Source organism: Trachemys scripta, chromosome 1 (assembly GCF_013100865.1).
Source record: "Trachemys scripta elegans isolate TJP31775 chromosome 1, CAS_Tse_1.0, whole genome shotgun sequence".
NCBI classification, from domain to species: Eukaryota; Metazoa; Chordata; order Testudines; family Emydidae; genus Trachemys; species Trachemys scripta.
Genome location: NC_048298.1, coordinates 299,238,626 through 299,265,065, shown reverse-complemented (window position 1 = coordinate 299,265,065; position 26,440 = coordinate 299,238,626). Strand labels below are relative to the sequence as shown.

Sequence of the window (26,440 nt, the reverse complement as noted above, 5' to 3'; positions counted from 1 at the left end):
ATGGGTGAATGAACTGGTATATAATAGCTGTCACATAAATGAAAGTTGAAAGAGACACCATTAATTTTTCCATATGTTTGAAATACCTCTTCACCCCACATCATACCACATCAAACCACTCAAAAACAAATGTGTTGTTTTTAATTATGTTTTAATTTTAATTATACTTTACAATATACTTTAAATCCTTTTAATTATCCTTTAAAAAGTGGAAGTTAAATCCTATTAAGGATAACAGAAAGGAGCATAAACTCTGGCAAGTGAAGTGTAAAAATATAATTAGGAAGGCCAAAAAATAGTTTGAAGAACAGCTAGCCAAAGACTCAAAACATAACACCAATTTTTTTTTTTTTGTAAGTACATCAGAAACAGGAAGCCTGCTATACAACTAGCGGATCCATTGGACAATCGAGATGCTAAAGGAGCAATCAAGGAAGATAATGCCATTGTGCAGAAACTAAATGAATTCTTTGCATCAGTGTTCACAGCTGAGGATGTGAGGGAGATTCCCAAACCTGAGCTATGCTTTTTAGTTGACAAATCTGAGGAACTGTCCCTCAGGAGGTGGTGACAAATCTGAGGAAGTGTCATTAGAGCAGGTTTTGGAACAAATTGATAAATTAAACAGTAATAAGTCACCAGGACCAGATGGTATTCACCCAAGAGTTCTGAAGGAACTCAAATGTGAAATTGCAGAACTACTAACTGTGGTATGTAACCTATCATTTAAATCAGCTTCTGTACCTGATGACTGGAGGATAGCTAATGTGATGTAAATTTTTTTTAAAAGGCTCCAGAGGTGATCCCGGCAATTACAGGCCAGTAAGCCTAACTTCAGTACCAGGCAAATTGGTTGAAACTATAGTAAAGAACTGAATTATCAGACACATAGATGAACACAATGTGTTGGGGAAGAGTCAACATGGTTTTTGTAAAGGGAAATCATGCCTCACCAATCTACTAGAATTCTTTGAGGGTGTCAACAAGCATGTGGACAAGGGTGATCCAGTGGATATAGTGTATTTAGATTTTCAGAAAGCCTTTGACAAACACTCTTAAGCAAAGCAAGCTGTCATGGGATAAGAGGGAAGGTCCTGTCATGGATCCATGGGTGGAGCTGGAAACAGAGAGAGAGGAAGTGAAGGGAGGGCATGTCAACTTCTGAAAATAGATGAATGTGACAGATCTGTACTTGTGCTATTTATCCTAGATTTTAAGAGACTGTCATTGCACTGCCTTTCATTTTTTAATTTAGGATTACAGTTTGAAAACCTGGAACTAAAACCCAATTTATGATTATTTGTATATTATGTATGATTTGTATGATTATTTATAATTTATGCAGACCTATTATATAAAATAAGACACGTGTCTCATTACTGTTTTATTTCTTTTTTTGATTTTGCAGTGATGAACAGCAGCGAGACTATCTAATGGAAAGAAGAGATTTAGCCATTGATTTTATTTTTTCTTTAGTATTAATAGAAGTTTTGAAACAGGTATGGGATCCTTAAAATAAATGATTCTTTAAGAAGTAAGTGATTGTGAAGTTGTACAGTATTTCATCTCTCAGGCTAATTTTCAAATTATTATTAATTTATATTTATAACATAAATAGTCTAGCATAAAAATGGTTTCTAAACCAACTGTTTGTTTATTCTGTCCTCTCTTTCCACATATGGGAAACATCTTATTGAATTTAGTATTAATATGGACTTCATTTTGCCATATTTTTCAGAGATGACATATTTCTCTTCGTAATAAGCCGTCTTTATATTTTTAGCCCAGTTTTCAGCTAGTATAATATTTATTCAGGGACGATATACAAAAATAATATTGGCATTGAAGTATGAAGCGTAAACTTTAATATTCACATGCCAGTTATGTTTTATTTGTACTTTCAGATTCCACTTCATCCTGTCATAGACAGTTTGGTACATGATGTTATTAACTTGGCTTTCAAGCACTTTAAATATAAAGAAGGGTAAGGCTCTTTCCCACACAAAACACGAAAAGAATTGCTTGCTGAATTGTTTAATAAAATTGTACTAATTAAAGCAGTGTGCTTTCTCAACCATCTAATTTATTTCTTGCTAGGTACCTTGGTCCTAACACTGGAAATATGCACATTGTTGCAGATCTGTATGCAGAAGTAATAGGTGTGCTAGCACAAGCTAAGTAAGTATACTTAAATACATTGCCTATTGGAAATCAGAGAGATTTTAATTTTATTATTCTGGAAACATGGATATTTTGATATTCTTTATTTTATAGTTTAAAGAAACTGTAAATCATTTCACTTGAGCAGTCTGTTCTCCAAAATGTTCCATCGCATCGGAGCCTATGGAATCACAGAAGGTGCAGACTGGGCTTCTGCATCCAGTCAACCAATTCAAGCTAAATTCAACCAGACTACAACAGCTTTAGTTTTCATCACAGACGCTATCTGTGGAAAGCCTAAAGGGATGGAGGGACCTAATTTGAATGAGTTTTTCTACTATGTGCTATTCTCTCCCTAACTTGGCAAAGCTAAAAATGACCCATACCCCGTCATGGAAACATTTTTTTAAATTTTTACAATTATTGAAGTTTAGAACTAAATTTAAGTGGTGCATTTTTTGGAGATTATATTGATGTCACAAAGATAATTTTGGGACCTGCTGCTATTTTGTCAAAAAATGGTCAAAGTTATTTTTAGGTTGAAATGAACATGAATGAAGCAAAATATTGGTTAGTTTAACAACCTTAAAGTTGCAAGCGTTTTTTTTTCTCCTTTTCCATTCCCTTTTTTAACATATTCTTTTCTTATATTGCTAGTTCTTTTATTTATCTTTTGTTTCTGTCCATTTTTTATATTGTTCTTTGTTAATATACGCTGTTATTAATTATATTAGAGTCGGGGGGGCTGTTTGTGGAAGCAGGCCACACACTTGTTAGTGTTTGCAAGACTGGGTTTTAAGTCATGACAAGAATAACAGAAAGAAATAATAACTCACAGATACGTTGTGTGGGAGGTTAAAGAAAGTAAGCTCATATCATTGCTGAACACAGTAATAGCGATGTATAAAAGGTTATATAGTTTTGTTTTAAAAAGATACACCGGACTGTTGTGTACCAGTCTCCTTGAGGAAGTCAGTTTCTTTCCCCTGTGCCTCCTCATTCTTTCCCCTATCTAATTTCTGTGTTTAGTTTCTTGCCCACCTCTGTCCCTTTCACCTGTTTTCCATCCCTGAGTTTTCACCTCCACAGTTTTTAATTTATGGTTCCAGTTCTGAATTCTGTTTAATAGTAAACAGAGCCATAAGCAGTTAGTAGCACAACAATCAAAAAGAAGCATCTATCCTGCTTTTTTTTAATTAAATTTTTACCTCCTATTTTATTCATGGGATAATTGCGAATAGATCAAGATTTTTTGAGATTTTTCAAAATTATTCAATTACATTTTTTAGAAGTTTCATATACTCAATGGCTTGCTACGTGAAGTAACAAAATCCAAAATTAAAACTGAATTGCTTGCTTATGCTAGATCGCATAAGTCTCATGGTATTGTTTCCTATCACTGGTTTCCTAGTGTGAACTCTCACAGAAAGTACATTTTGAAGCTCACTTTGTACAAATATACAAGCCCAGAAGCTTAAAATTTGCTAAGCATCCATACTAGTAAAACTTGATTGCATAAATGTTTAAAGAAAGCAAACAGAAAAGGGGCATGGGCAGTATAAAGTACATTTGTTTAATAATTCAATATAATATTCATAGAAATATTCACCAGTAAGACATTAATCAGGAAATTAAAATTCCGTTAGTTAGTTAGTTAGTTATTGAGCCAGGATTCCTGAATGATTACTGAATTACAGGGAAAACAGATGACATGAGAGTACATATGAAATAATTTGGTATCATTGGTGGATAAGTCATTGAACTGAACAAAGTGATCATGTGTAAATAAGAGGTGTTTTTGTGGAAACACAATAAAGCCTTGATCTTGCAGCTTCTTGTGCCTGGGCATACGGCTGCACTTGCATGGAGTCCTATGGAAACCAGTTGGGATCTCCACATTCATAAAAGTTCATCTACAAGAAAAAGTTGCAGAATCATTTTCTCATTTATATAGGTTTCTGACCTGAGTTTCCATAACATTTTATTAATCTAATCACTATAGGCCTGATCCTGAAAATACCTGCACATACGTTTGTTTTACACATATTAGTAGTCCCACTGACTTCTTTGAGACTGCTCATACAACTACTCTCATGACTAAACTACTCATATGAGTATTCACATGATCCAATGTTTGCAGGTCAGGGCCTATATTAAGGAGTGTATTTTCAGCCTGATTTGTGCCATTTTAACTGCATTAACATTGGTGGTGTTAATGTGTTTTAAATAATTGTTTAAAAGATTCTACCTACATTATTATCTATATTCAATTTTTTAAAATGTTTATTCTGCAGTAGCAAATTGAAATAGATGAAAAGGTATTATGTCTGAACAACAGATTTGAGGGAATTATTATATCATATATCTCTTGTTTACTATGTGAAATCATTCTAAGTTGAATCTCAATAGAAAGTTAGAGTGGATGAGCTACCAACATAGAATTAAAAATTGTAACCTTTATCATAGTAGATTTCTGTTCCATGCCTTTGGATGACAATGAGTAATTGAAATGTCCTTGGACACAGTACACTGTAAAGTTGCAGTTTCCCAATGTATGTCAAATAATACCACCACCTTCTAAAATATATTAGTATAGTGGTTGCCATTAAAAAAGTCAGCATTTACCATCAGTTACTTACTACCCTGTGGTATCTGAGAAACCACAGTATTTTCTTACACTTGGAATAGAAATTATCTCTGGTACCTAAGATACAATGGTGTTGTAACAACTATCAAGAAAACCTGAAGGCTAGCACAACCTATCTGAATATTTTTATGGTTATCATTTGAACATTTTCCTTTGAAAACTTGACACATGCAATAAAACTGTCTTTTATCCTGGATTTTCAAAAAAGTATGAAGAATTATTTTATAGTAGAGTTAGCTTATGTATAAAAAGAAGCATAGTGAATTAAAATTAGGAAAGTTCATTAGATGCAGTAATGGGATAGGTCTAAGATCAGGCAATAAGATTTTCTCTCATTCTCCAAGCTTGTGGGAACTGGGAGCGCTATGGAAACAGTACACTCAGCCTTTGGGAGGAAGGGGAGCGTTTTGCATTGCTCTCAATCCATCCCTCCTGTCGATCTCTCTTTAATGTTTACAGGCACTAAGGGAGTTATGTTCAGCCATCTTTGGCCATAAAGATGTGGCAACTTAATGAAGAGGTTTTGAAGAGGGAACTATTGGGAAAATGGGAATGAGAGAGAGAAGCATCCCAGAGGACAGTGTGCACACACACACATATACCCTAAATAAAAAAAACACCTAGTAAGATATATTAAAACTCAAATAACTATTAATAATAGAATAAAAGAGATATAATAATATATATCTTTTATTGTTTCTCTTCTAGGTACCTAACAATACATGTCAAATCTTACTACCAGTCTATTGTTTTGTAACTAACCAGTGTGATTTCATAGATTTCCTGCTGTGAAGAAGAAATTCATGGCAGAATTAAAAGAGCTGCGGCATAAAGAGCAAAGCCCCTATGTGGTTCAAAGCATTATCAGTCTAATAATGGGGATGAAATTCTTTCGCATTAAGATGTATCCCGTGGAGGACTTTGAAGCCTCTCTTCAGTTTATGCAGGTAACATTCTTTGATGTAGACTACACTTGGGCTGTCTTAAACAGTTTAATATATACTTGATCATAAGCCGGTTCGTTTATAAGCCGACCTTCCCAAGATGGCTAAGTAAAAATGGAAAATTTTTATAACCCATTCATAAGCCGACCCTATAATTCAGGAGTCAGGATAAGCCGCTGGTGGGCCGAAATGGTTTGTTTACCTCGAACGTCCGCAGGCACGGAGGTAAACCTAAATAAACAAAGTGTCCTGGCGCGCCAGCTGCTTACCCTGCTGGGCTGGGACAGCAACTGGTGGGGAAATTTTTTGTGGGGGAGAAGCTGGGAGTCAGGGGAGTAACCCCTGTGACCACCCCCCACATGACCCCACCCCTAGCCCGGAACCCCCACACTCTCCCCATCCCATTCTTTCCCACCTTATCTGGGGAGGATGTCTCTGGCCTGGCTGGAGCTGCTCTGTCAGGCTGGGCAGTGCGGCTGCAGCCTGCTCCTGAAGGCCAGACCAGGTGGCGCTGCCGCAGCATGTTCCAGCAGGCTGGGCCGGGTGGCACGGCTGCAGCATGCTCTGGCAGGCCAGGTGGCACAGCCACAGCCTGCACTTGGGGGTGGGGCTGAGCAGCATGGCTGCAGCCTGCCAGCCCTAGAGCTGCAGCTGCTTCGGAGCCTGGGGGGAGAGCAGCATGGCCAGAAGCGGAGAGACTCTGGCCCCGCCTCGTCCCTTCTGGCTCTGCTGGCTGTGCTGCCTCTCCTTGCTCCCTCTGTTGGGGGGAGGGGCTGTGTCCCACCTCTCCCTCTCTATACCCGTTCATAAGCCGACCCCCTTCTCTGGTGCTTTCCTTTTTTACTAAAAAAATTCGGCTTATGAACGAGTATATACGGTATATCATGCTGTAAAAGGCAGGGAAAATCATATTAGAACTTTAAAAAAAACCTCATTTTTTGGTCCTTAATGCACAAAGGTCACTATTCCTAAAAGATTAGCTTACATGTGGGTATCTTTATTCTTTTTCCCTCTGGGCATTTTGTGTGACAGATGGACACATTGGCAGTCGCCATTAATTTTTTTTTTAAATCCTATTAAAAATACATGCTTTTTTACTGGCCTGTGTATGGAGACTAGCTGAGTGAAGATTTCTCAGAGATAAAAATCAATATACCCTATGGTAATGTCCTAAAGTAAATATTTGAAAAATTAATACAAATATATTTTTTGTTTTCTATAAAACCTAAATAGCAACTGCATAAGTTTTATTTTGGCAAAATGCTTTATATCATATTTAGCAACATAGAAACAATCTCTTTTTCCTCTTTTCTTTGGAGCAGCCCACCCACAGTCCATATTGGTTATGTTTCCATGTGTGCAGCCACATTCATGAATACTGACATAATTTCATATCAGTTACACAGAGGTGTCATGTTGCACAATTTTGTGTGTGTGAAATGTACATTGGTGGTATGAATAAATGGTAATGTTTTCTGATAGTACGGTACTATTGCGGCCCATTCTTGCTCCCTTTGAAGGCAATGGCAAAATTTCCATTTAGTGGAAGCAAGATTCAAATTGAATCTATCTAGATTTTTGTACTGTAGTCATCACCATACTATTTGAGTGCCAAACTCACCATCACGCAAAGAATATAAATGTATTCTAATAGGTGTTAAAAGTATGTATTAAAATCAGCCATACTTGATGTGTTTTATAATTCAGCTTGCACTTTACACATATATTTACAGTATAATAATTATAAACTACAGGCTATATTGAAATTGGTTTACACGCCCAGGCAAGGGAGGAAAAGATAGTGAGAACCGTCCTTGTATACGATATAGGCTGTGTGCTAACTAAGGCAGGGAGACGCACTGTCCCAGATACCCTTTTATGTGGCTATGGAAAAAGTGCTAACTGCAGAATTGTCAGGATGGGGTGAATTTATAAAGGGCCTTCACCAACTCATTGGATGTGCTGATGACCTGGCTATTGTACGAGATAAAAGGAAAACCCTTATAAGGCCTGTATTTTATATGGATGAGAGACCTGGCCTCTTGCTAAAAAGAAAGAAAAGCAACTAACAACCTTCAAAAATAAAGTCTTGATATGAGTTTTGGGGGTATTAAGGGAAAATGATGTATAGAGCAGATCTAATAGGGAACTGTTGGAAGTCTACGAAGAGCCAACTACAGTAACTCCTCTCTTAACATTGTAGTTATGTTCCTGAAAAATGCTACTTTAAGCAAAACGATGTTAAGCTAATCATAGAATCATAGAATATCAGGGTTCGAAGGGACCTCAGGAGGTCATCTAGTCCAACCCCCTGCTCAAAGGAAGACCAATTCCCAACTAAATCTTCCCAGCCAGGGCTTTGTCAAGCCTGACCTTAAAAAACCTCTAAGGAAGGAGATTCCACCACCTCCCCAGGTAACCCATTCCAGTGCTTCACCACCCTGCTAGTGAAAAAGTTTTTCCTAATATCCAACCTAAACCTCCCCCACTGCAACTTGAGACCGTTACTCCTTGTTCTGTCATCCGCTACCACTGAGAGCAGTCTAGATCCATCCTCTTTGGATCCCCCTTTCAGGTAGTTGAAAGCAGCTATCAAATCCCCCCTCATTCTTCTCTTCTGCAGACTAAACAATCTCAGTTCCCTCAGCCTCTCCTGGACACAGTACTCTAGATGAGTCTTCACCAATGTTGAATAGAGGGGAATGATCACATACCTCGATCTGCTGGCAATGCCCCTACTTATACAGCCCAAAATGCCCAAAATGCCGTTAGACTTCTTGGCAACAAGGGCACATTGTTGACTCATATCCAGCTTCTCGTCCACTGTAACCCCTAGGTCCTTTTCTTTAGAACTGCTGCCTAGCCATTCAGTCCCTAGTCTGTAGCAGTGCATGGGATTCTTCCGTCCTAAGTGCAGGACTCTGCACTTGTCCTTGTTGAACCTATTTCTTTTGGTCCAATCTTCTAATATGTCTAATCCAATTTCCCCGTAAGAATTAATGCAAATGCGGGGGTAGGGGGTGGGTTCCAGGGAATTTTTTTTTCGCCAGACAAAAGACATTATATACATATACAGTATAAGTTATAAATAATTTTAAACAAACAATTTAATACTGTACTCCCCAATGATGATTGTGAAGCTTGGTTGAGGCAGGGGCATAACGGGGTCAGGACACGGGGCCTTGCCCTGCTCCACCCACCAGGCATTCCAGCTGGGGAGTGGGGTCGGGGCGTGGGGGCTTGCCCCATTCCGCCCGGCGCTCCAGCCGGGGAGCAGGGTCCGGGGCTTGCCCACTCCCCGGCTGCAATACCGGGTGGGCGGAGTGGGGTAGCCATCGCATCCCGACCCCGCTCCCCAGCTGGATGCCGGGCGGGCAGAGTGGGGCGAGCCAAACAACCTTATATTGGAACATTGCGTGACCTTAAATGAGTATGTTCTCAAATAGATCAGCAGCCTAATAACGAAACAATGTTACCAGGGACGACTTTAAGTGAGGAGTTACTGTATAGTAAATGTAGTGAAATCTCAACAACTCCAGTGGGCACGGCATGTACTTGGGACAGCAGAAGACGGACCAGCTAAGCCTTTCTTGGAGGAACATCAATATGGTGTCTAACCATCGAAGAAGAAGATGGAGGGATAATGTTGATCAAGACCTGAGAGCTCTTAATGTGAATTATCATCAATGGGGAAAAAATGCTCTTCACAGGAAGGGATGGAGGAAAATTGTGAGGGTGGCCAAGGACCTGTATTGTCTATAGACCCAGGGAGGAGGAAGAGTATCTGTCTGGGCCTTGGGCCAAGATATGCAGGAGTAACGAGCTAGGTGCCTGTTTACTCCATTTCCAGAGCAGTTGAAGAGAGAGGAGTGTGGAATGGGCACATCCTTTGCTCCTTCCTCTCCACTCACTGACCAATACAGCTATGGGGATGGGGGAAGTAGTTTATTGCGGGTATAGCCCCATAATAAATTACTACCCTCCACAGTGAAGAGCTCCATTCTGAGCTACAATTCATGCCCTCACAATTACTGTGTCCTTGAAACATAATCTAACCCAAAATATTTAGGGCAGGATTGTCCCTTGGTTCATGCACCCACTTGGTGGAGTAAAGAGACAAAAGGGGATTCCATATTCCCTTCTGTGGGCTATGTTCCAGGTGGATCTGAATGCAGGGCTGTTACTACTGCTCCCACAGAGAGGCTAGGCAGGGATGGGGATTGTGGGAAGCCTTGCATTTGGCCCCCCAATTAACCAGCCTGCACAAGCTAAAGCAAATGGAGAGTCATGGACAGAGCCACAATTCCCTCCTGATCTGTTGCTAGGACTATGCACTGCCTCATACCTAGGGCAGATTGTGAATGTGGAACCTAAATCTTAATTGACATATAAAATGTTCTTTGCAGTATAAGGGGAAAAAAGCTATCACATATGCTTTTAGCAAACATTGAGATGTTTTTATTCCACCTGATGTGCAATCTTTTTTCTTCTCTTTAATTGTCTGCCAGGAATGTGCACATTATTTCCTTGAAGTGAAGGACAAAGATATCAAGCATGCATTAGCAGGACTGTTCGTTGAAATTCTTGTACCTGTAGCTGCTGTGAGTTTTATTTATTTGCATGATTTTTTCAAGTTAGATACGAAAGTCAATGTATGAAAAACAGTGTTAACATTAAATCTCTTTTCAGGCTGTTAAAAATGAAGTGAATGTCCCCTGTCTGAGGAACTTTGTTGAAAGCCTGTATGACACAACACTTGAGCTTTCTTCTCGAAAGAAGCACTCACTGGTAAGTAATCCTGAGAAGCTGAAGCTAAAATTCTTCATCAGAAGTCTCTCTAGGCAAGATTCTCAAAGGGCTTGCAGAATTGTTGCGAAACCATTTATCTGCATCTGGCTCAATGTACAATTAATTACTATTTCAAAAGTATATGTTATATCCACATCTATTTTAGTCTGAATCCTCTAGGTGTTTTCAGATCCTGCAATTATGATTATAAAATGGTCAGTACCTGTTGAGTCTGACCATTAGCACAGAGGAAAAACTTAACAGAGTGCATTGCCTGTCAAGTGAGAACTAATGGGACATGTGGGAACAGCTCTTTCAAAACGGTTAAGTAATGTTTTGCGGGAACAAACCAATATATAACAGCCTTTTAAAACAACAGTGCCTTTTTACACAGCATGTCGGCTAAGAAGCTCTCTATTTCATGTTTTCTTGAGAGATTAACAGTGGCATAACAGTGTATAGTTGAATTGGATTAAATGGAGCACTGAGTCAGGTGGATGCTGGCTGCCTTAAGCATTCTATCTTTCCAGCTGGGTCAGTACACCTCAGCACTGCGGCCTCTGTTAATCCATTTTGAAGTCTTTGGCCTTTTAAGAAAAGACAGTTATTTTCATTGGTCCTTTCTTATTTATGTACAAGTCAAAAGGAACTCCCTGTCCCCCACTATCTCACTGAGTGTTGGGAAGTGATGCTATCTGATTTCATTGATGGACTCGTACAGGCACACTTGTGACTGCTTCTGTCATTACTCCAGCCAGTTCCAGAAGGGAGTCAAAATACTTCTTTCTGGGTGAAATTCTGCCTCCATTGAAGTTAGTGGGAGTTTTGCCATTGGCTTCAATGGAGCCAAGATTTCTCCCTTTAGGCACATGCGTAGCCAACCCTGTTGCGGATGCAGACACACTGATAACACTGTTGAAACTACAGCAAACTAAGGATCCAATTCTTCAATCCTTATGCTGAGTAGAACTTTCCCAAACAAATAACCTCATTGAAGATAATGGGGCTTCTCACTCAAGTAAATGGTACTCAATTTGAGTAAGGGATAGAGTTGGGGCCTTTCTGTGAGATTTCTCACATACAGATACCACATAATGAAAAGTAATGAAATAGAATAGACTCCTGAGATGATCTATTAGAAAAGCAAACATTGCAAAGAAGAGAATGGTAAGCAGCTAGCAGTGATAGCAGTAGCTGCAGATATTTCCAGGGGAAGGACTATTGGCCTCTTTAAACAAGAATACATGCTACTTTAAATTTTAGGGGGTGAGCTTTTGCTATGAGAATTATGTTTTGGGGATTATTAGTCATTGTTCAGTCAATATCCATTTAACCTATCTTGTCCTGCAGGCAGGGCCGTCCCTAGTAGGGTGTGGGACCCAAGATATAGGTGCCAAGTTTCTAATCTGCTGGGGGGTGCTCCCCTCTGGCTCCGCCCAGGCCCCGCCCCCACTCCACCCCTTCCCCCAAGACCCCATCCCCACTCTGCTTCTTCCCACCCCATCTCCACCCGCGGCCTGCCTCTTCCCTGCCTAGTTCCACCCCCTCCCCCAAGTGCGCTGCGCCCTCACTTCCCTCCACTCCCAGCACCTCCTGATGCAGCAAAATATCTGATCTGTGGTAGGTGGTAGGCGCTGAGAGGGAGAAGAGGTACTGATCAGCGGAACCTGCTGATGGGCAGGAGGCGTTGGGGAGAGGGGGAGATTCTAGTAGGGGGGCTCCTCCTCCGCTCCCCCCCCCCCACTGGCCTGCCCTGCTCGCCTCCCCGCTTGTCTCCTCACCCCTCCCGCCTCATCTCCCCGCTTGCCTCCTCATGATTTTATAGAAGCGTGGGGGGTCCTGGGACCCGGGACAGTCACCCCTATTTGCCGTACCCAAGGGACGGCTCTGCCTGCATGGGGCTGTTCATCTGCCAAATACATGATGTTTATCAGTCTGGTGAGGAAGGCTTTTGTGAGGAAGCTTTAATTCTCCTCTGGCTACTACATTTCTGTGTTTTGATGTAGAATGCTAAAAAGTTATATGTATTTGGTTTTATGTGTCAGTGAACTTGGAGTTAAGCTAGCTACGGACAATCTGTGCCCTAGGTTGAGAGAAACAGGATTTGGATTTTACAGTGAGGTTTACATTTAGGGGCAAGCCTTAGGCTGAAATTTTAGGGTTAATTTTAAGAGTCTGTTGTGTTTATGGTGCAGAAAGTTGCCTCCTCTTTGGTCATTGTTTTTTAAAGGCCTGACCTGGCTGCATTTAAAGAAGAACTGACCCAGAGGAGGAGCTTGGAACAGCAGGTCACTGTCAAAATCAACATATTTATTCCTGACTTTTAGTCTAATATTTTAGCTTAACAATAGCAATACAAATGTCAAACGCTGGTCAGAACAGATTTGGGAAAAGAACCCCGCATACAGTGTTTGGTTTTCTATCCTTTGTCTTGCCTGTTTTTACAGTCTGCGTAACTACCCTACAAGATTAAACCTCCAGAAGGCTTATGTTTTGACCATCATTTAAACCATGTACCCCTGGGATCTGACAGTTCTTCAAATAAATAACCATGGATTTTGAGGGGAGTTAGGTCTTCTGTAAACAACAAACAATGGACTATGGGAATTCTAATGCTGAGTATGGCACACACAATAATTCCCCAGCTACTATATTTCTTAGTTAACTGACACAGAAATTAGTCCTATGATGCTGCAAAATTTTGGCCCATCTTTAGGATTTATGAACAGTGCTACACTTAAGCATTTGATTGTTTTTGGTGCAAATGTAACTCTAAATTTGTACAAAGTAATCCATACAAATTCATAACAGCTTTAGAGAAACATTCCTTTTAAATTATGTTATTGAACAATGTGTTTATGTTGGCTGGTGCATATAGCATAACACAGGGGATCTAGGACTCTAAATGTACAATGGTTCTAGTGTTAAATTAGTTTGATGTTTTGTTGACATACAAATAATCCTGTATCATCTTTCTTTCTATTTAGGCTTTGTATCCTTTGGTAACATGCCTGCTTTGTGTCAGTCAGAAGCAATTCTTTTTAAACAGATGGCATATTTTCCTCAACAACTGCCTATCCAATCTCAAAGTTAGTATCTTACTTTCTTTTTTAATACTTTGCTAGCTCCACTGTACGTAGCCTGGGTCGTCTTTAGTTTTACGTGATTTAGCTAGATAGGTTGTTCTCAAACTTTTGTACTGGTGACCCTTTTCACATAGCAAGCCTCTGAATGCGACCCTCCTGATAAATTAAAAGCACTTTTTTTTGTATATTTAACACCATTATAAATGCTGGTGGCAAAATGGGATTTGGGGTGGAGGCTGACAGCTCGAGACCCCCCCATGTAATAACCTCGTGACCCCCTGAGGGATCCCAACTCCCAGTTTGAGAACCCCTGAGCTAGATTATTGATGATAGCAGAATCTATCAGTAATTTTATTTCATAGCAATGTTTTTATAATTTAACAATACAGGATTTTGTCAATGAAAACAAATATTCCTATACCTAGTTTGAATTTCTCATATCTTTATTAATGGAGAGTGGCTTGAACCAAACAACCCAAATATTGCATATGCATGTGAGGACAGACTAAATTGTTGGTAAAAGTTGGCCAGGAATGGAATGGAAGAAGAAAATTGCCAAATGTTACCTTTGAACCTTTTACTTCATTCAGTCAGGGGTTCTTAAACTGGAGCACTTGCTGCTGGCCTGAGGAAAGCTGGCTGGTCACGTGGTACTGATTCTCCTTGTTTCAATCTGAAAGTCTCATTAAAGAAACTAAAACTAAATTAAAACGTTTGTGGTACTACTGTTTCTGTCCACCTAAACAATTGATGTTCTTCCCAAAGACTGATACATGGTTTACTAATTATTATCACAGCCATTTTCATCCAGTCCTTAATGAACTAAGAAATATTAAAAAATTCACCTCGTGAATGTATGATATGTGTTTCTTTAAAAGATGCTTTTTCTCTGGTGTGCACACCCTGTGATGCTATTTGGTGTACAGTAAAATTAAGATCTTTTGTTGAATAGTGAAGGAAATGTCAGAGATGTGAAACTTACATCATCACTTATTGATTTAAAGAAGGAGAGGAAGGATGGTCTTGTAGTTAGGACTTGTTCCAAAGCCTATTACATTCAGTGAGAGTCTTTCCACTGACTTCAAAGTGCTCTGATCAGGCTTTCAGTCTTTCTCTGCCTCAATACTATTACCTGTAAATACCTTATCTCACAAGCCTTGTGAGGGCAAATTCATTCATATATGTGAAGTGCTCAGATACTATGATTGTGGAGGCTATACTAGAATCTAGGCCGATAGATAAAAGTTAAAGTGTCTACAATAAGCACTCCAACTCTTTTTTGAGAATGAACTTTGCTGTTTAATATTTGTGCTGTAGTATGTTTGATCTTAAAACACTTCATTACTGAGTGGTAATTCCATATGTACACAAAGTAGTATGTAGAGGTAACTACTGAACAATGAAATTGAGATATGTTGCGTGTTTGGAGGCTTTTTAAGCATTGAGAAGATGTTTCTGCAGTATGCTGAACTGTCCTCTCAATGCGTCTGATGAAGTGGGTATTCACCCTCGAAAGCTTATGCTCCAATATGTCTGTTAGTCTATAAGGTGCCACAGGACACTTTGTCGCTTTTTACAGATCCAGACTAATACGGCTATCCCTCTGATACTTGTCCTCTCAATAGGTTGCCAGAATCCATGGTTTGTCCAGCAAAAAAGACTATTGATGCAGTTTGCTGAATTGGGACAAGAATTTACTTTATGTAACTGTAAACATTTCCTAACAAGTGAGGAATGTAATCTATGGGGTAGTTTTCAAAAGGAAGTGGCAGTCCTATTATTTTGGATCATTTTAAAGTTGCACTGGACAAAGTGATAATTCCTTATTAAATATTCTCTATCTTCCTTCAGTTGGACAAGGGAGGTTAGACAAGGTGACCTAAAAGATCTTTTCCATATCTAGTTTCTGTTGTTTTATGAATATTTCATGTACTGTTTTGCTGACTGAGCTTCCTGGTTTTTTAACTAATTGCAGTATTGCTTTGATGTCAAATGGTAGTTTTGAAATGGAATAGTTAATAATCAAATGAAAAATAATTTGTCATTTAAGTGTTAATTCGATACAGATTTTTATACTCGATTGTATATGAATTTTAGTTTTTAAAAAGTGATGTGGCTCAACAGCACTGCCATTAATTTTTGTGACTTGCTTTTATAGAATTTATGAAATTCGGCTGCAGTTATTTAGTTCAGTGCGTTTAAATCATTCTGACATTTGTAAATGTTTTAAATGTCTTTATTTAGTGACTGTGGCTTGAGTAATGTTAAAATTAAATATGTTGTTTATGCGAATACATGACGCTCTTGCATCTGAAGAAGTGAGGTTCTTTCCCACGAAAGCTTATGCTCCCAATACTTCTGTTAGTCTTAAAGGTGCCACAGGACCCTCTGTTGCTCTACATTAGCAAAGCTTTGCTTTCATGCTCACTTATACTGCACGTTAACTTGAAAAGCTGCTTGGTCAAAGTTCAGGCACATAAATCATCAGAAGAGGGAGGGAGTCAAGTGGGGAAATGAAAGCATTTCTGTGTTCTAAACAGTAAGATAGGGTAGCGTTTAGAAAGTTTTCGGAAGGCTTTACTTTATACCACAGGGTTAGGCAACCTATGGCACACGTGCCAAAGGCGGCACGCAAGCTGATTTTCAGTGGCACTCACACTGCCCGGGTCCTGGCCACCGGTCCAGGGGGCTCTGCATTTTAATTTAATTTTAAATGAATCTTCTTAAACATTTTAAAAACCTTGTTTACTTTACACACAACAATAGTTTAGTTATAGACTTATAGAAAGAGACCTTCTAAAAAAGTTAATGTATGACTGGCACACGAAACCTTAAATTAGAGTGAATAAATGAGGACTCAGCACACCACTTCTGAAAGGTTGCCGACCCCTGTTATACCACCTTAAACTTCTCTAAGCTAATCAATTTTTGGATGGTTAGCAAGCATTCCAGAAACAAAGGTTTTTATGTGGGTTTTTTTTGTGAGACCTTTTAAAAACCTAATACATAGGCATAGTTTGGGAGGACATGGTGGGGCATTGCTCCCCAAACTGCAAGCCCCATCAGGCGTGGAATTTGCTTCTCCCCTCCCTCCCCCCACCCACTTAGCCCTGTTAGCCTGGCTGGAGTAACTTCCTGAACTACACCTGTGACCTCATATGATGGATATTATTATTTGCTTTGCATAGATATGAACCTGTGATGTACTTTACAGTATTACAGATTTATCCCAACCTGCCAGAATAAAATCTCATCTGCTCCTTGGCAAAACTCCCATTGACTTCTATATGGCCAAGACATCACCCTGTGAGAAATAGATACAGTATATGATTGTCAGGAAACTTGGACACTTTCAGGCCAGAGGGGCAAAAGTTCCAGAGTCAAGGGCCATCACTGAGAATACCCTGTCCCAGGCTAGGGACTATTAAGTAAACTCAGGCATCCCAGCTGACCTCATCAGCTAAGGTACAATGAAGTTAAAGCTGAAAAGAAGAGATGAAGCAATGGAACTGCCCATGAATAAATCCCAGATGACCACTGCAAACATTTGGATGTATTAGGGCAAAATTATAGAGGAATCTCCGAGTAATACAAATTCTGCCCTTATATTAAAAGGCAATCAAGTGGGCCAGCTGTACATGTCACTGTAATTGCAGGGCAGAATCTCTCAGGGTATGTGTAGTAGGTCCTAGCCGGGGCTCGACCCTTCCGGGCAGGAGGGGAGCCACACCGACTCACTACTGTGGGAACAAGCAGTCAGTTAGTCCCGAAACTCCGGCTCTTTGGTGCAGAGTCGGAGCAACCACAGTTAAAGCTCAGGCCCTTGACTGCAGGGGGCTGAGCGAGCAAGCAGTTCAGAGCCCAGGCCCTGGATCAGGGCGGGGCAAACCCAGTTAGGCTCAGGCCCTTGTTTGCAGGGGCTGAGCGAGCAGACAGTTCAGAGCCCAGGCCCTGGATCAGGGCGGGGCAAACACAGTTAGGCTCAGGCCCTTGTTAGCAGGGGCTGAGCGAGCAGACAGTTCAGAGCCCAGGCCCTGGATCAGGGCGGGGCAAACACAGTTAGGCTCAGGCCCTTGTTAGCAGAGGCTGAGCGAGCCGACAGTTCAGAGCCCAGGCCCTGGATCAGGGCGGGGCAAACACAGTTAGGCTCAGGCCCTTATTAGCAGGGGCTGAGCGAGCAAATAGTTCAGAGCCCAGGCCCTGGATCAGGGCGGGGCAAACACAGTTAGGCTCAGGCCCTTGTTTGCAGGGGCTGAGCGGATAAACAGTTCAGGTAAGGCACGTCTAGGCTTCCGTAGCCGAGCGTTGGGTGAGGGGGAAGCCTGCCACCCGTGCGGAGGGTGGCAGGGGGGAACGCAGGCCCACCCACTCCACTGCGTTCCAGCCCGGGGCCCTAACAGCGGTTGCTGCCGCTGCTGGTCAGTGGGGTATCCAGACCGCAACACACTGACGTAGGCTCACACTCGGTTACAGCCGGACCGGGGTCGGCTACCCCCGGGCTGCTTCCATGATCCCCCTCAAAGCCTACCTCGTTTGTCGCGCCGGGATCGGGCCAGTCCATCTGCATGGGCTCCTCTCTGCCCGGGCTCGGCGGCAAGTCCGGTAGCTCTGCCGGGAAGTCCGGCCAATGGTCCTCAGGAGGCTCCTCTGGATAGCAGCAGGGGCGAAGGGGTTCGGGTCCAGTCTCACCCTCAGGGTTAGTGGGGTGCGGTTCCCAGGGATTCTCCCAGTGGCGGGCGTGAACGGGCTCTGGCGGCTCCTCCTCGTAGCGGGCCCGGGGTAGCTCAGGCCAGCTAGGGTCCAGGCCTCGGTCTTCGACGGTCTCCTGGCCGGGAGCTCCCGACCACACGTCTGCTCCCTGCGGTGGCTGGCCGCCGACTGAGCTCTGGCGGCCGGCCTTTATACTTCCTGTCCCGCCCCTTGACTTCCGGGGGGCGGGGACAGGCGGTGGTGGTCCCACCCACTCTGGTGCCTGCACGTGGGCTCCCTCTTCTGGGCAGGAGGGGAGCCACACCGCCTCACTACAGTATGCCAAAACCGTGCCCCAACAGGTGTCCCATGCTGCTGCTCTAAAAGAAGCAACATGTTTCTCTGGTTAGCATGTGCCGCTAGCGGGGGTTGGGGTGGACAGATTCCATAGCTGGCATATCCCGACACCTCTGGAATGTGGTGCATCAACTAATGCAGTTACAGGTCTCCTCATAGCCATCGGTGGAGTGCGAGTTAGAGATACTTGGTCTTATGGCCAGCAGCTCTGCACTGCTCAGTAGCACAAAACAAACAGTAAGTTGCTCTAAGGACATAGGTGAGAGATTCCCCTGATGGATCATTATCTGGAAGTAGAGTAAATCCAGCGTAGCCAGCTGTATGTTTTTATTCTCTCCTCCTCCCCTCTGGGACAGAAGGAACTGTAGGACAAACTGCAAGTATTAAGGGTCTACATGCTTAACTTTGAGAATGGTGAGTAGTACAACAGAGGTCAATAAAACTTACTCATTTGCCTACGTGTTTTGCTGGATCAAGGCCAAAATTATGTTAGATGCTGAAAAGTGACTAAGGCCTGGTCTACACTGCGGGGTGCGGGGGAGATTGATCTAAGTTACGCAACTTCAGCTACATGAATAACGTAGCTGAAGTCAACATACTTAGATCTACTTACCACGGTGTCTTCACTGTGGTAAGTTAACAGCTGACGCTCTCCCATCAACTCTGCCTGTGTCTCTCGCCCTGGTGGAGTACCGGAGTTGACGGGAGAGCGCTCAGCAGTCAATTTATCGCATCTAGACTAGATGCAATAAACCGACCCCCGCTGGATCGATCACTGCCCGTCAATCCGGCGGGTAATGTAGACAAGCCCTTAGTCACCTTCTTCCTCCCTTTTTCTGTCCAAACATAGCCTGGCCAGGCCCAGGGACCTGGCCCTCCCCTGGTGGAAGCACAACCCTGTTTCTTTCCAATTCTGTTATTTAAGAAAGTCATTCCTAGGAGCTCCACCAAAACTGTCTCACAGCTGGGAGGCTGTTCAATATTACTGAAGACAGCTATTCAGATTATGGATGTAGAGGAGCTGTTTTATTTTAAAATGTGATTTGCTAATGATAATATAGAGTGTAGATGCCTGTATCTCTACACTTTTAATCTGCAAGTAACCCAATACAAAAATAATTTGCTTTGTGTCTTCTGTAATATATTTGAAAACATGTTACCATTTATAACCTGATATAGAATTTAGTAATGACTTTAAATTAAATTTATGGTGAATAATTTTCAGTATAAAATTTTATTCAAACTAGGGCTGTCAAGTGATTAAAAAAATTGATCACACAATTAATCACATGATTAATTGCATGATTAATTGCACTGTTAAATAATAATAGAATACCATTTATTTAAATATTTTTGGATGTTTTCTACATTTTCAAATATATTGATTTCAATTACAACACAGAATACAAAGTGTACTCACTTTCTATTTATTTTTGAATACAAATCTTTGCTTTGTAAAAAACAAAAGAAATAGTATATTTCAGTTCACCTAATACAAGTACTGTCATGCAATCTCTTTATCATGAAAGTTGAATTTACAAATGTCGAATTATGTACAAAAAAATAATTACATTCAAAAATAAAACAATGTAAAATTCAGAGCCTACAACTCCACTCAGTCCTACTTCAACCAATCGCTGATGGTTCCCAGCATCGGAGTGGTGCTCTTTTAAGACTTCCGAAAGCATGCTCTACACCTCGTCCCTCTCAGATTTTGGAAGGCAGTTCAGATTCTTAAACCTTGGGTCGAGTGCTATAGCTATTTTTAGAAATCTCACATTGGTACCTTCTTTGCGTTTTGTCAGATCTGCAGTAATAGTGTTCGTAAATCAAACAACATGTGCTGGGTCATCATCCGAGACTGCTATAACATGAAATATATGGCAGAATGCGGGTAAAACAGAGCAGGGGACATACAATTCTCCCCAAAGGAGTTCAGTCACAAATTTAATTAACGCATTATGTTTTTTAACGAACATCATCAGCATGGAAGCATGTCCTCCGGAATGGTGGCTGAAGTATGAAGGGGCACACTAATGTTTAGCATATCTGGCATGTAAATACCTTGCAAAGCTGACTACAAAAGTGCCATGCGAACGCATGTTCTCATTTCAGGTGACATTGTAGATAAGAAGCAGGCAGCAGTATCTCCCGTAAATGTAAACAAGCTTGTTTGTCTTAGCGATTGGCTAAAAAAGAAGTAGGACTGAGTGGACTCGTATACTCTAAAGTTTTACATTGTTTTGTTTTTGAGTGCAGTTATGTAACCAAAAAAAATTTACATTTGTAAATTATACTTTCATGATAAAGATTGCACTACAGTACTTGTATGAGGTACATTGAAAAATACTATTTCTTTTATCTATCATTTTTACAGTGCAAATATTTGTAATAAAAAAATATATAAAATGAGCACTGTACGCTTTGTATTCTGTGTTGTAAGAGAAATCGATATGTTTGAAAATGTAGAAAAACATCCAAAAATATTTAATAAATTTCAATTGGTATTTTATTGTTTAACAGTGCGATTTAATCACAATTAACTTTTTTAATCGCAATTAATTTTTTTTGAGTTAATTGTGAGTTAACTGCGATTAATCGACAGTCCTAATTCAAACCATTTCAGATAATATTTGTACAACATGTTGACTATGTAAAGTGCTTTATGAATACTAAATATACCTGTTATAATTTCAGAGTTCAAGTTAAGTATTAATTTCAAGTAATATTCAATGTGGATTTTTATTAGTAATAATGATAAAGCTTGAAAATATAATCAAACCTAGTATTTCTCATAATTTATGTGCCTTTGCTAACAGCCACTTCTGGTTTGGTCCTAATACAAATACTATACTAGTCTGCAGACTTTGAGGGTAGCTCAAGGGAGGGACCAGTAGATTGGCAATTAAATGGACCAATGACTAGGAGCCATCTGTAGAAGACAGAGAGGGATCTGTGACCATTATTTCAGCCAAAGGCTGTGTGATAGAAGCACATGGTGGACAGAATCTCAGTTAGGTACCTAAAGGCTAAAACAACTGAGCAGCACACCAGATGAAGGGGAAACAAGAGACTTTACTGGTTCAAACTCTTTTGAAAAAAACCAACACAGATGTTGTTCTCAGCCTCAAATGTTACCCAGTCCAACTGGTCATTCTATCTAAGTTTAAATTTTGTCATTTTTAAATGTGTGTAGTATATAATAAATTTATTGGGTATATGCTTAATATCAGTGCATAAAAATGGAATAAGATTTGTATTAAAAAACATCCGACAGCTTAATTGAAGATGAAATTTTTGTCTAGATTTTAATAGGATTGGTTTCCATAGTGATTCTTAATTGCACTGTATCTCATCTGTTTTATGCTAACACAGGCACTTAGGATGTCTGAAATCTTTAATAGTATTTTAAAAGATGGGTCATTTAGAAATAAGTTTTAAACAAATTTTAAGATTAAATACTGTACAATGATAATTTTATATGTTTTTCTGTGTGCCAGTACTATATTTGGGCATCAAGTAGCTGTGTGTTTCCACATCTTTTTGTGATGCTCAGTACCAAAGCTATAAATCTTGGCATGCACTAAGAGTGGATATGCTGCCCAAACTTCCTTTATAGATTGTGCTCCAAGAAAAAATTAGAAGGATTTGTAGAGTTAAGACTTAACTGGCTGAAATCTACTGTTTGCTTGTGTTTTTCTTCTAGAACAAGGACCCCAAAATGGCTCGAGTTGCACTGGAGTCTCTGTACAGACTACTGTGGGTTTACATGATTAGAATTAAATGTGAAAGCAATACAGCTACCCAGAGGTAAAGTTTTGCAGTTGTAATTGTAACCAGGCCCCTTTGCTGTGGATGTTTCCATTGTAGAAGTCCAGTGGCTCCACTGTGTGTCCTTGACCTAGAAGAGATCCTGCTGTCAAATGTGCACAATAAAATGTTCCTTTTTGTGACATTTAACAATTTTTCTCCTGCTTTTTGCAATTACTATACCAAAAGCTTTTGCTTTTGGAAGAGCCGGAATATAGACAGACTCACTCTTTGCTTCTGGAAATAGTGGAACTAGAAAGAGAAGTGTGTTATTGGCAGGATTGCGGATGCTTGCAGCACAATAACAAAATAGCAATAGCTCAGTCAAATGTAGAAACAAAGAAACAGAGCAAGGTACTATTGTACCTTTTAATCTGGAAAAGCCTTTCCATACTTGAGGCTTTCTAAATGAGATTTCCAGACAGAATTTGGGATAATTAAACAAGAAGATACATCTGCCACTCATCTGCAAGGAATGGAACTGTGCTGATGCTTGCTTTTTTCTTTTCTTAGTCGACTTATAACCATTGTCACAACGCTATTCCCAAAAGGGTCCCGTGGTGTGGTGCCAAGGGATATGCCTCTAAACATCTTTGTGAAAATTATACAGTTCATTGCACAGGTATGGAAAAGAACTGTGTCCAAGTAATGAATAATTTATTTTCCTAATAAATTATTAATGGCAGAATAAACTCGGTATTGTGTCACTTTATTTATCCCTCACTATTGATAGCCTTCTCCTAGGCAATGGTAAATTGTGGATGTGGATTAGGCTAGAAATGATAGTGAAGTCACACTGGTGTAGAACAAGGGAAAGTGACTGGATCAGGTCCAGTAATGCCATTTTAATGCACCAGGGACTGACACACAAAATGTTATGTGGTATTAATGGGAGTTTACCACATAAATTCTGCACTCATCAATGGAAGGCTAGTCTCCTTTGTGGCTCCAGTTCAGCAAACCATCCCCATTTAGCCAGAGCCACCCGGGGGGGGGCAAGTGGGGCAATTTACCCCGGGCCCCACAGGGGCCCCCACAAGAATGTAGTATTCTATAGTATTGCAAATTCTTTTTATGGAAGGGGCCCCCAAAATTGCTTTGCCCCAGGCCCCCTGAATCCTCTGGGCAGCCCTGCATTTAGCAAAACACTTACATGTGTGCTTAAAATTAAGCCCTCGCTTAAATACTTTGCTAAGTGGGGATGCACTTAAGCATATACTTAAATGTTTCGCTGAATTTTAGATGCTTTGCATCTGTGAATAGACTTTTGTTTTATAAAATAGCACATTAGTACTACAATTGCTCAAGTGAAATTTAAATAATTAAAAAAGAGACTTTTAAAGTCGCTCATTTAGGTACCTAAATTAAATGGCCAGATTTTCAAAAGTGCTCAATACTCAGCAACTTCTATTTAGATAGGAGTTGGAATAGGAGCTGAGCTCTACTGAAAGTCTGGAACAAGTTGTGGGTGCTGTGCACTTTTGAAAATCTGATCCTAAATAAATTTAAATAAATCCTGATGACATCCTGCTTCAATATTTCTATTGCCTTTAACAAAAGAAGCAATTTCATATGATTTGTAACAATTTTTTCCATTTTAGGAACGTTTAGATTTTGCAATGAAAGAAATTATCTTTGACTTTCTTTGTGTTGGAAAACCAGCAAAAGCTTTCAGTCTCAATCCAGAGGTATGACATATATGCACACTTTTTATGAAATATGTATTTATTGCATTATGTTCAGCTTCAATTTTGATTGCTCAGAATAATTTATATTCTTCTTCACGCGCTTGTTCATGTCAATTCCAATCAGGTGTGCGCGTGCTATGCACGACAGCCGGAAGATTTTTCCCCTGGCAGTATCCATAGAGTCGTCCTTGGCACCCCCTGGAGTCGCGCCTACATGGCGCCCAATATAGCGCCCTGCCAACCCAACCATCCCTCAGTTCCTTCTTACTGCCAGTGATGGCTGGAACGTCCCTTGCTCTTACTTCTGCAAGCGCCTCTAGAAGTGTCCCACTGTCATTTCTATACAGTTAGATTCTTAGTTAGTAGTATTAGCAGTGTAAGTAGTTTCTCTAAGTTTCCGTTGCAGGGTTCCTCCTACTCCCTCCCCTCCCCCCTCTCCCCCCGTTTCGTCCCTCAGCACCAGGGTATGCCTCGGTCGCCGGGATTCAAACCGATGAAGTCTGTGGGGTAAATTGATGCCAAGGAGCGACTCGTACACTTCTTGTTTGACATGCCCTGATGAGAGTCACCAAAGGGACAAGTGCTGCATTTGCAAAGGGTTTCAGCCGAGGAACCTTAAGGATCGTGAGCAGAGACTTAGAATTGTTCTCATGGAGGCAGCATTCCGTCCGACCCAGAGTCGGCGGAGCCCGTGCCGAGTGCCTCCTCTGTGCGCAGCACACTGGCACCGACAGCATGCAAGCCGGTACCAAGGAAGGAGGCTAAGGACTCCTGACACCGGGTGCCAAGTATAAGACTTTTGGTAGCCACCGGTCTTCATCCACGGTGCTCCAGAAGAAAAAGAGGCAGGAGAGAGGGCGCTCTCCCCATCCTAAGCCTTAGAAACCAGTGACAGGGAGGCCTCAGCCCATCCAGCCTACATTGGGCCCAGCACCTCTCAGGGGGGTCCAGTCAAGTCAGGCCCACTACCATTCTCCGGACTGTCATGGCCGGAATATTCAACTCCCCTCCTCTGCAGAGACTTTTGAGGTGGCACAGGACCTTTTTCACTTCACAGCACTGCCTTCTCCAAGGTGGGATGAGGCACTGGTCATAACCCAGCCACCTATCCCATCTAGGGGCAAGCCGGAGATGATGTTGCACCGCTCCCCATCTTGACAACGCCACTCCCTGGTGCCGGCTGCCCACATGGGGGGACTGCACCAATCCCCAGGGGCCCGACACTGCTCGTCGGCACGACCCATTACCGCTCCTCTGTGGTCTTCCATTTTGGAGACCTCGGAGTCTGAGGCAGAGTCCTATTAGTCAGATAGGTCCAGCAGCAGGAGGTCTAGATCTTGGCAACACCACCATCCTCCTCTAGCGCCGTGGCCACCTCAATGGCAACCACCAGCTCAGTGGCTCTTTTGGACTCCCTGGGCCTATCATCAAGCCCAGCGTCAGAGCCAGGCATTGAGATCCAGGTCGGCGTTGGTCATGTTGGCATCCTTCACCCCCACACAGCAGCTGGCACCAGAGACGCCACCGATACCTCTGCCTGCCGCTCATTCCTCCACCCTGGCACCGGCAAGCACCATGGCACCGACGACCATCTCGGCACTGTCCTCCTCGGCACTGGGAACTGCGACACCAGCGCGTTATAGCAGCCCAATGGACAACGTGACCGTCTTGGGGCTGAGGGCAGTGACCAAGGCCATGTGCTGGTGCTCTCGGCCTCCTCCTCCCCAGATGAGGCTGTTGTGGGCACGTCAATGGACTCCGCCTTGGAAGATAGCAGGGTCCTGCAACAGTTGTTGTGCAAGGTGGCCCAGAACCTGGGGATTCAGGCAGAGGAGCTGGTAGAAGATGCTGTTCCCAGGGTGGATATCCTCACCCCCTCTGGTCCCTCGCACATTGCGCTGCCACTCATCAGAACTATAACTGAGACCATAATAACTTTGTGGCAGACGCCGGCCTCTTTGCCCCCTACAGCGAAGAGAAAAGAGAGATGCTATTTCATCCCCTCAAGGGGATATGAGCATCTCTATTCCCACCCTCCACCCAACTCTTTGGTGGTGGATGCTGCAAACTAAAGGGAGCGTCAGGGGTTTCAGGGACCCTCCCCTAAAAATCAGGAGGCGAAAAAGTTGGACTTGTTCGGGAGAAAAGTCTACTCCACCAGTGGTTTGGAGCTCTGCATTTTAAACCAACAGGCCATCATTCGTCGGTACTCCTTTAACACCTGTGGAGCAATGGACAAGTTTGCCAAGCTATTGCCACCAGACTCCCGCT

General features: G+C 41.7%; 1 protein-coding gene across 1 annotated transcript in view; it reads left to right on the top strand.

Annotated features, from left to right (window-relative positions):
- Positions 1-26,440, top strand: part of FRY (FRY microtubule binding protein) — a 305,106-nt gene that overhangs the window by 104,999 nt on the left and 173,667 nt on the right. The window contains exons 5-14 of the mRNA XM_034778453.1: positions 1,409-1,499; positions 1,905-1,984; positions 2,098-2,178; positions 5,586-5,754; positions 10,260-10,352; positions 10,441-10,539; positions 13,527-13,628; positions 22,378-22,481; positions 22,995-23,103; positions 24,083-24,169. Coding sequence (XP_034634344.1) covers positions 1,409-1,499; positions 1,905-1,984; positions 2,098-2,178; positions 5,586-5,754; positions 10,260-10,352; positions 10,441-10,539; positions 13,527-13,628; positions 22,378-22,481; positions 22,995-23,103; positions 24,083-24,169 — 1,015 coding nt within the window. The remainder of the gene's footprint in view (positions 1-1,408; positions 1,500-1,904; positions 1,985-2,097; positions 2,179-5,585; positions 5,755-10,259; positions 10,353-10,440; positions 10,540-13,526; positions 13,629-22,377; positions 22,482-22,994; positions 23,104-24,082; positions 24,170-26,440) is intronic.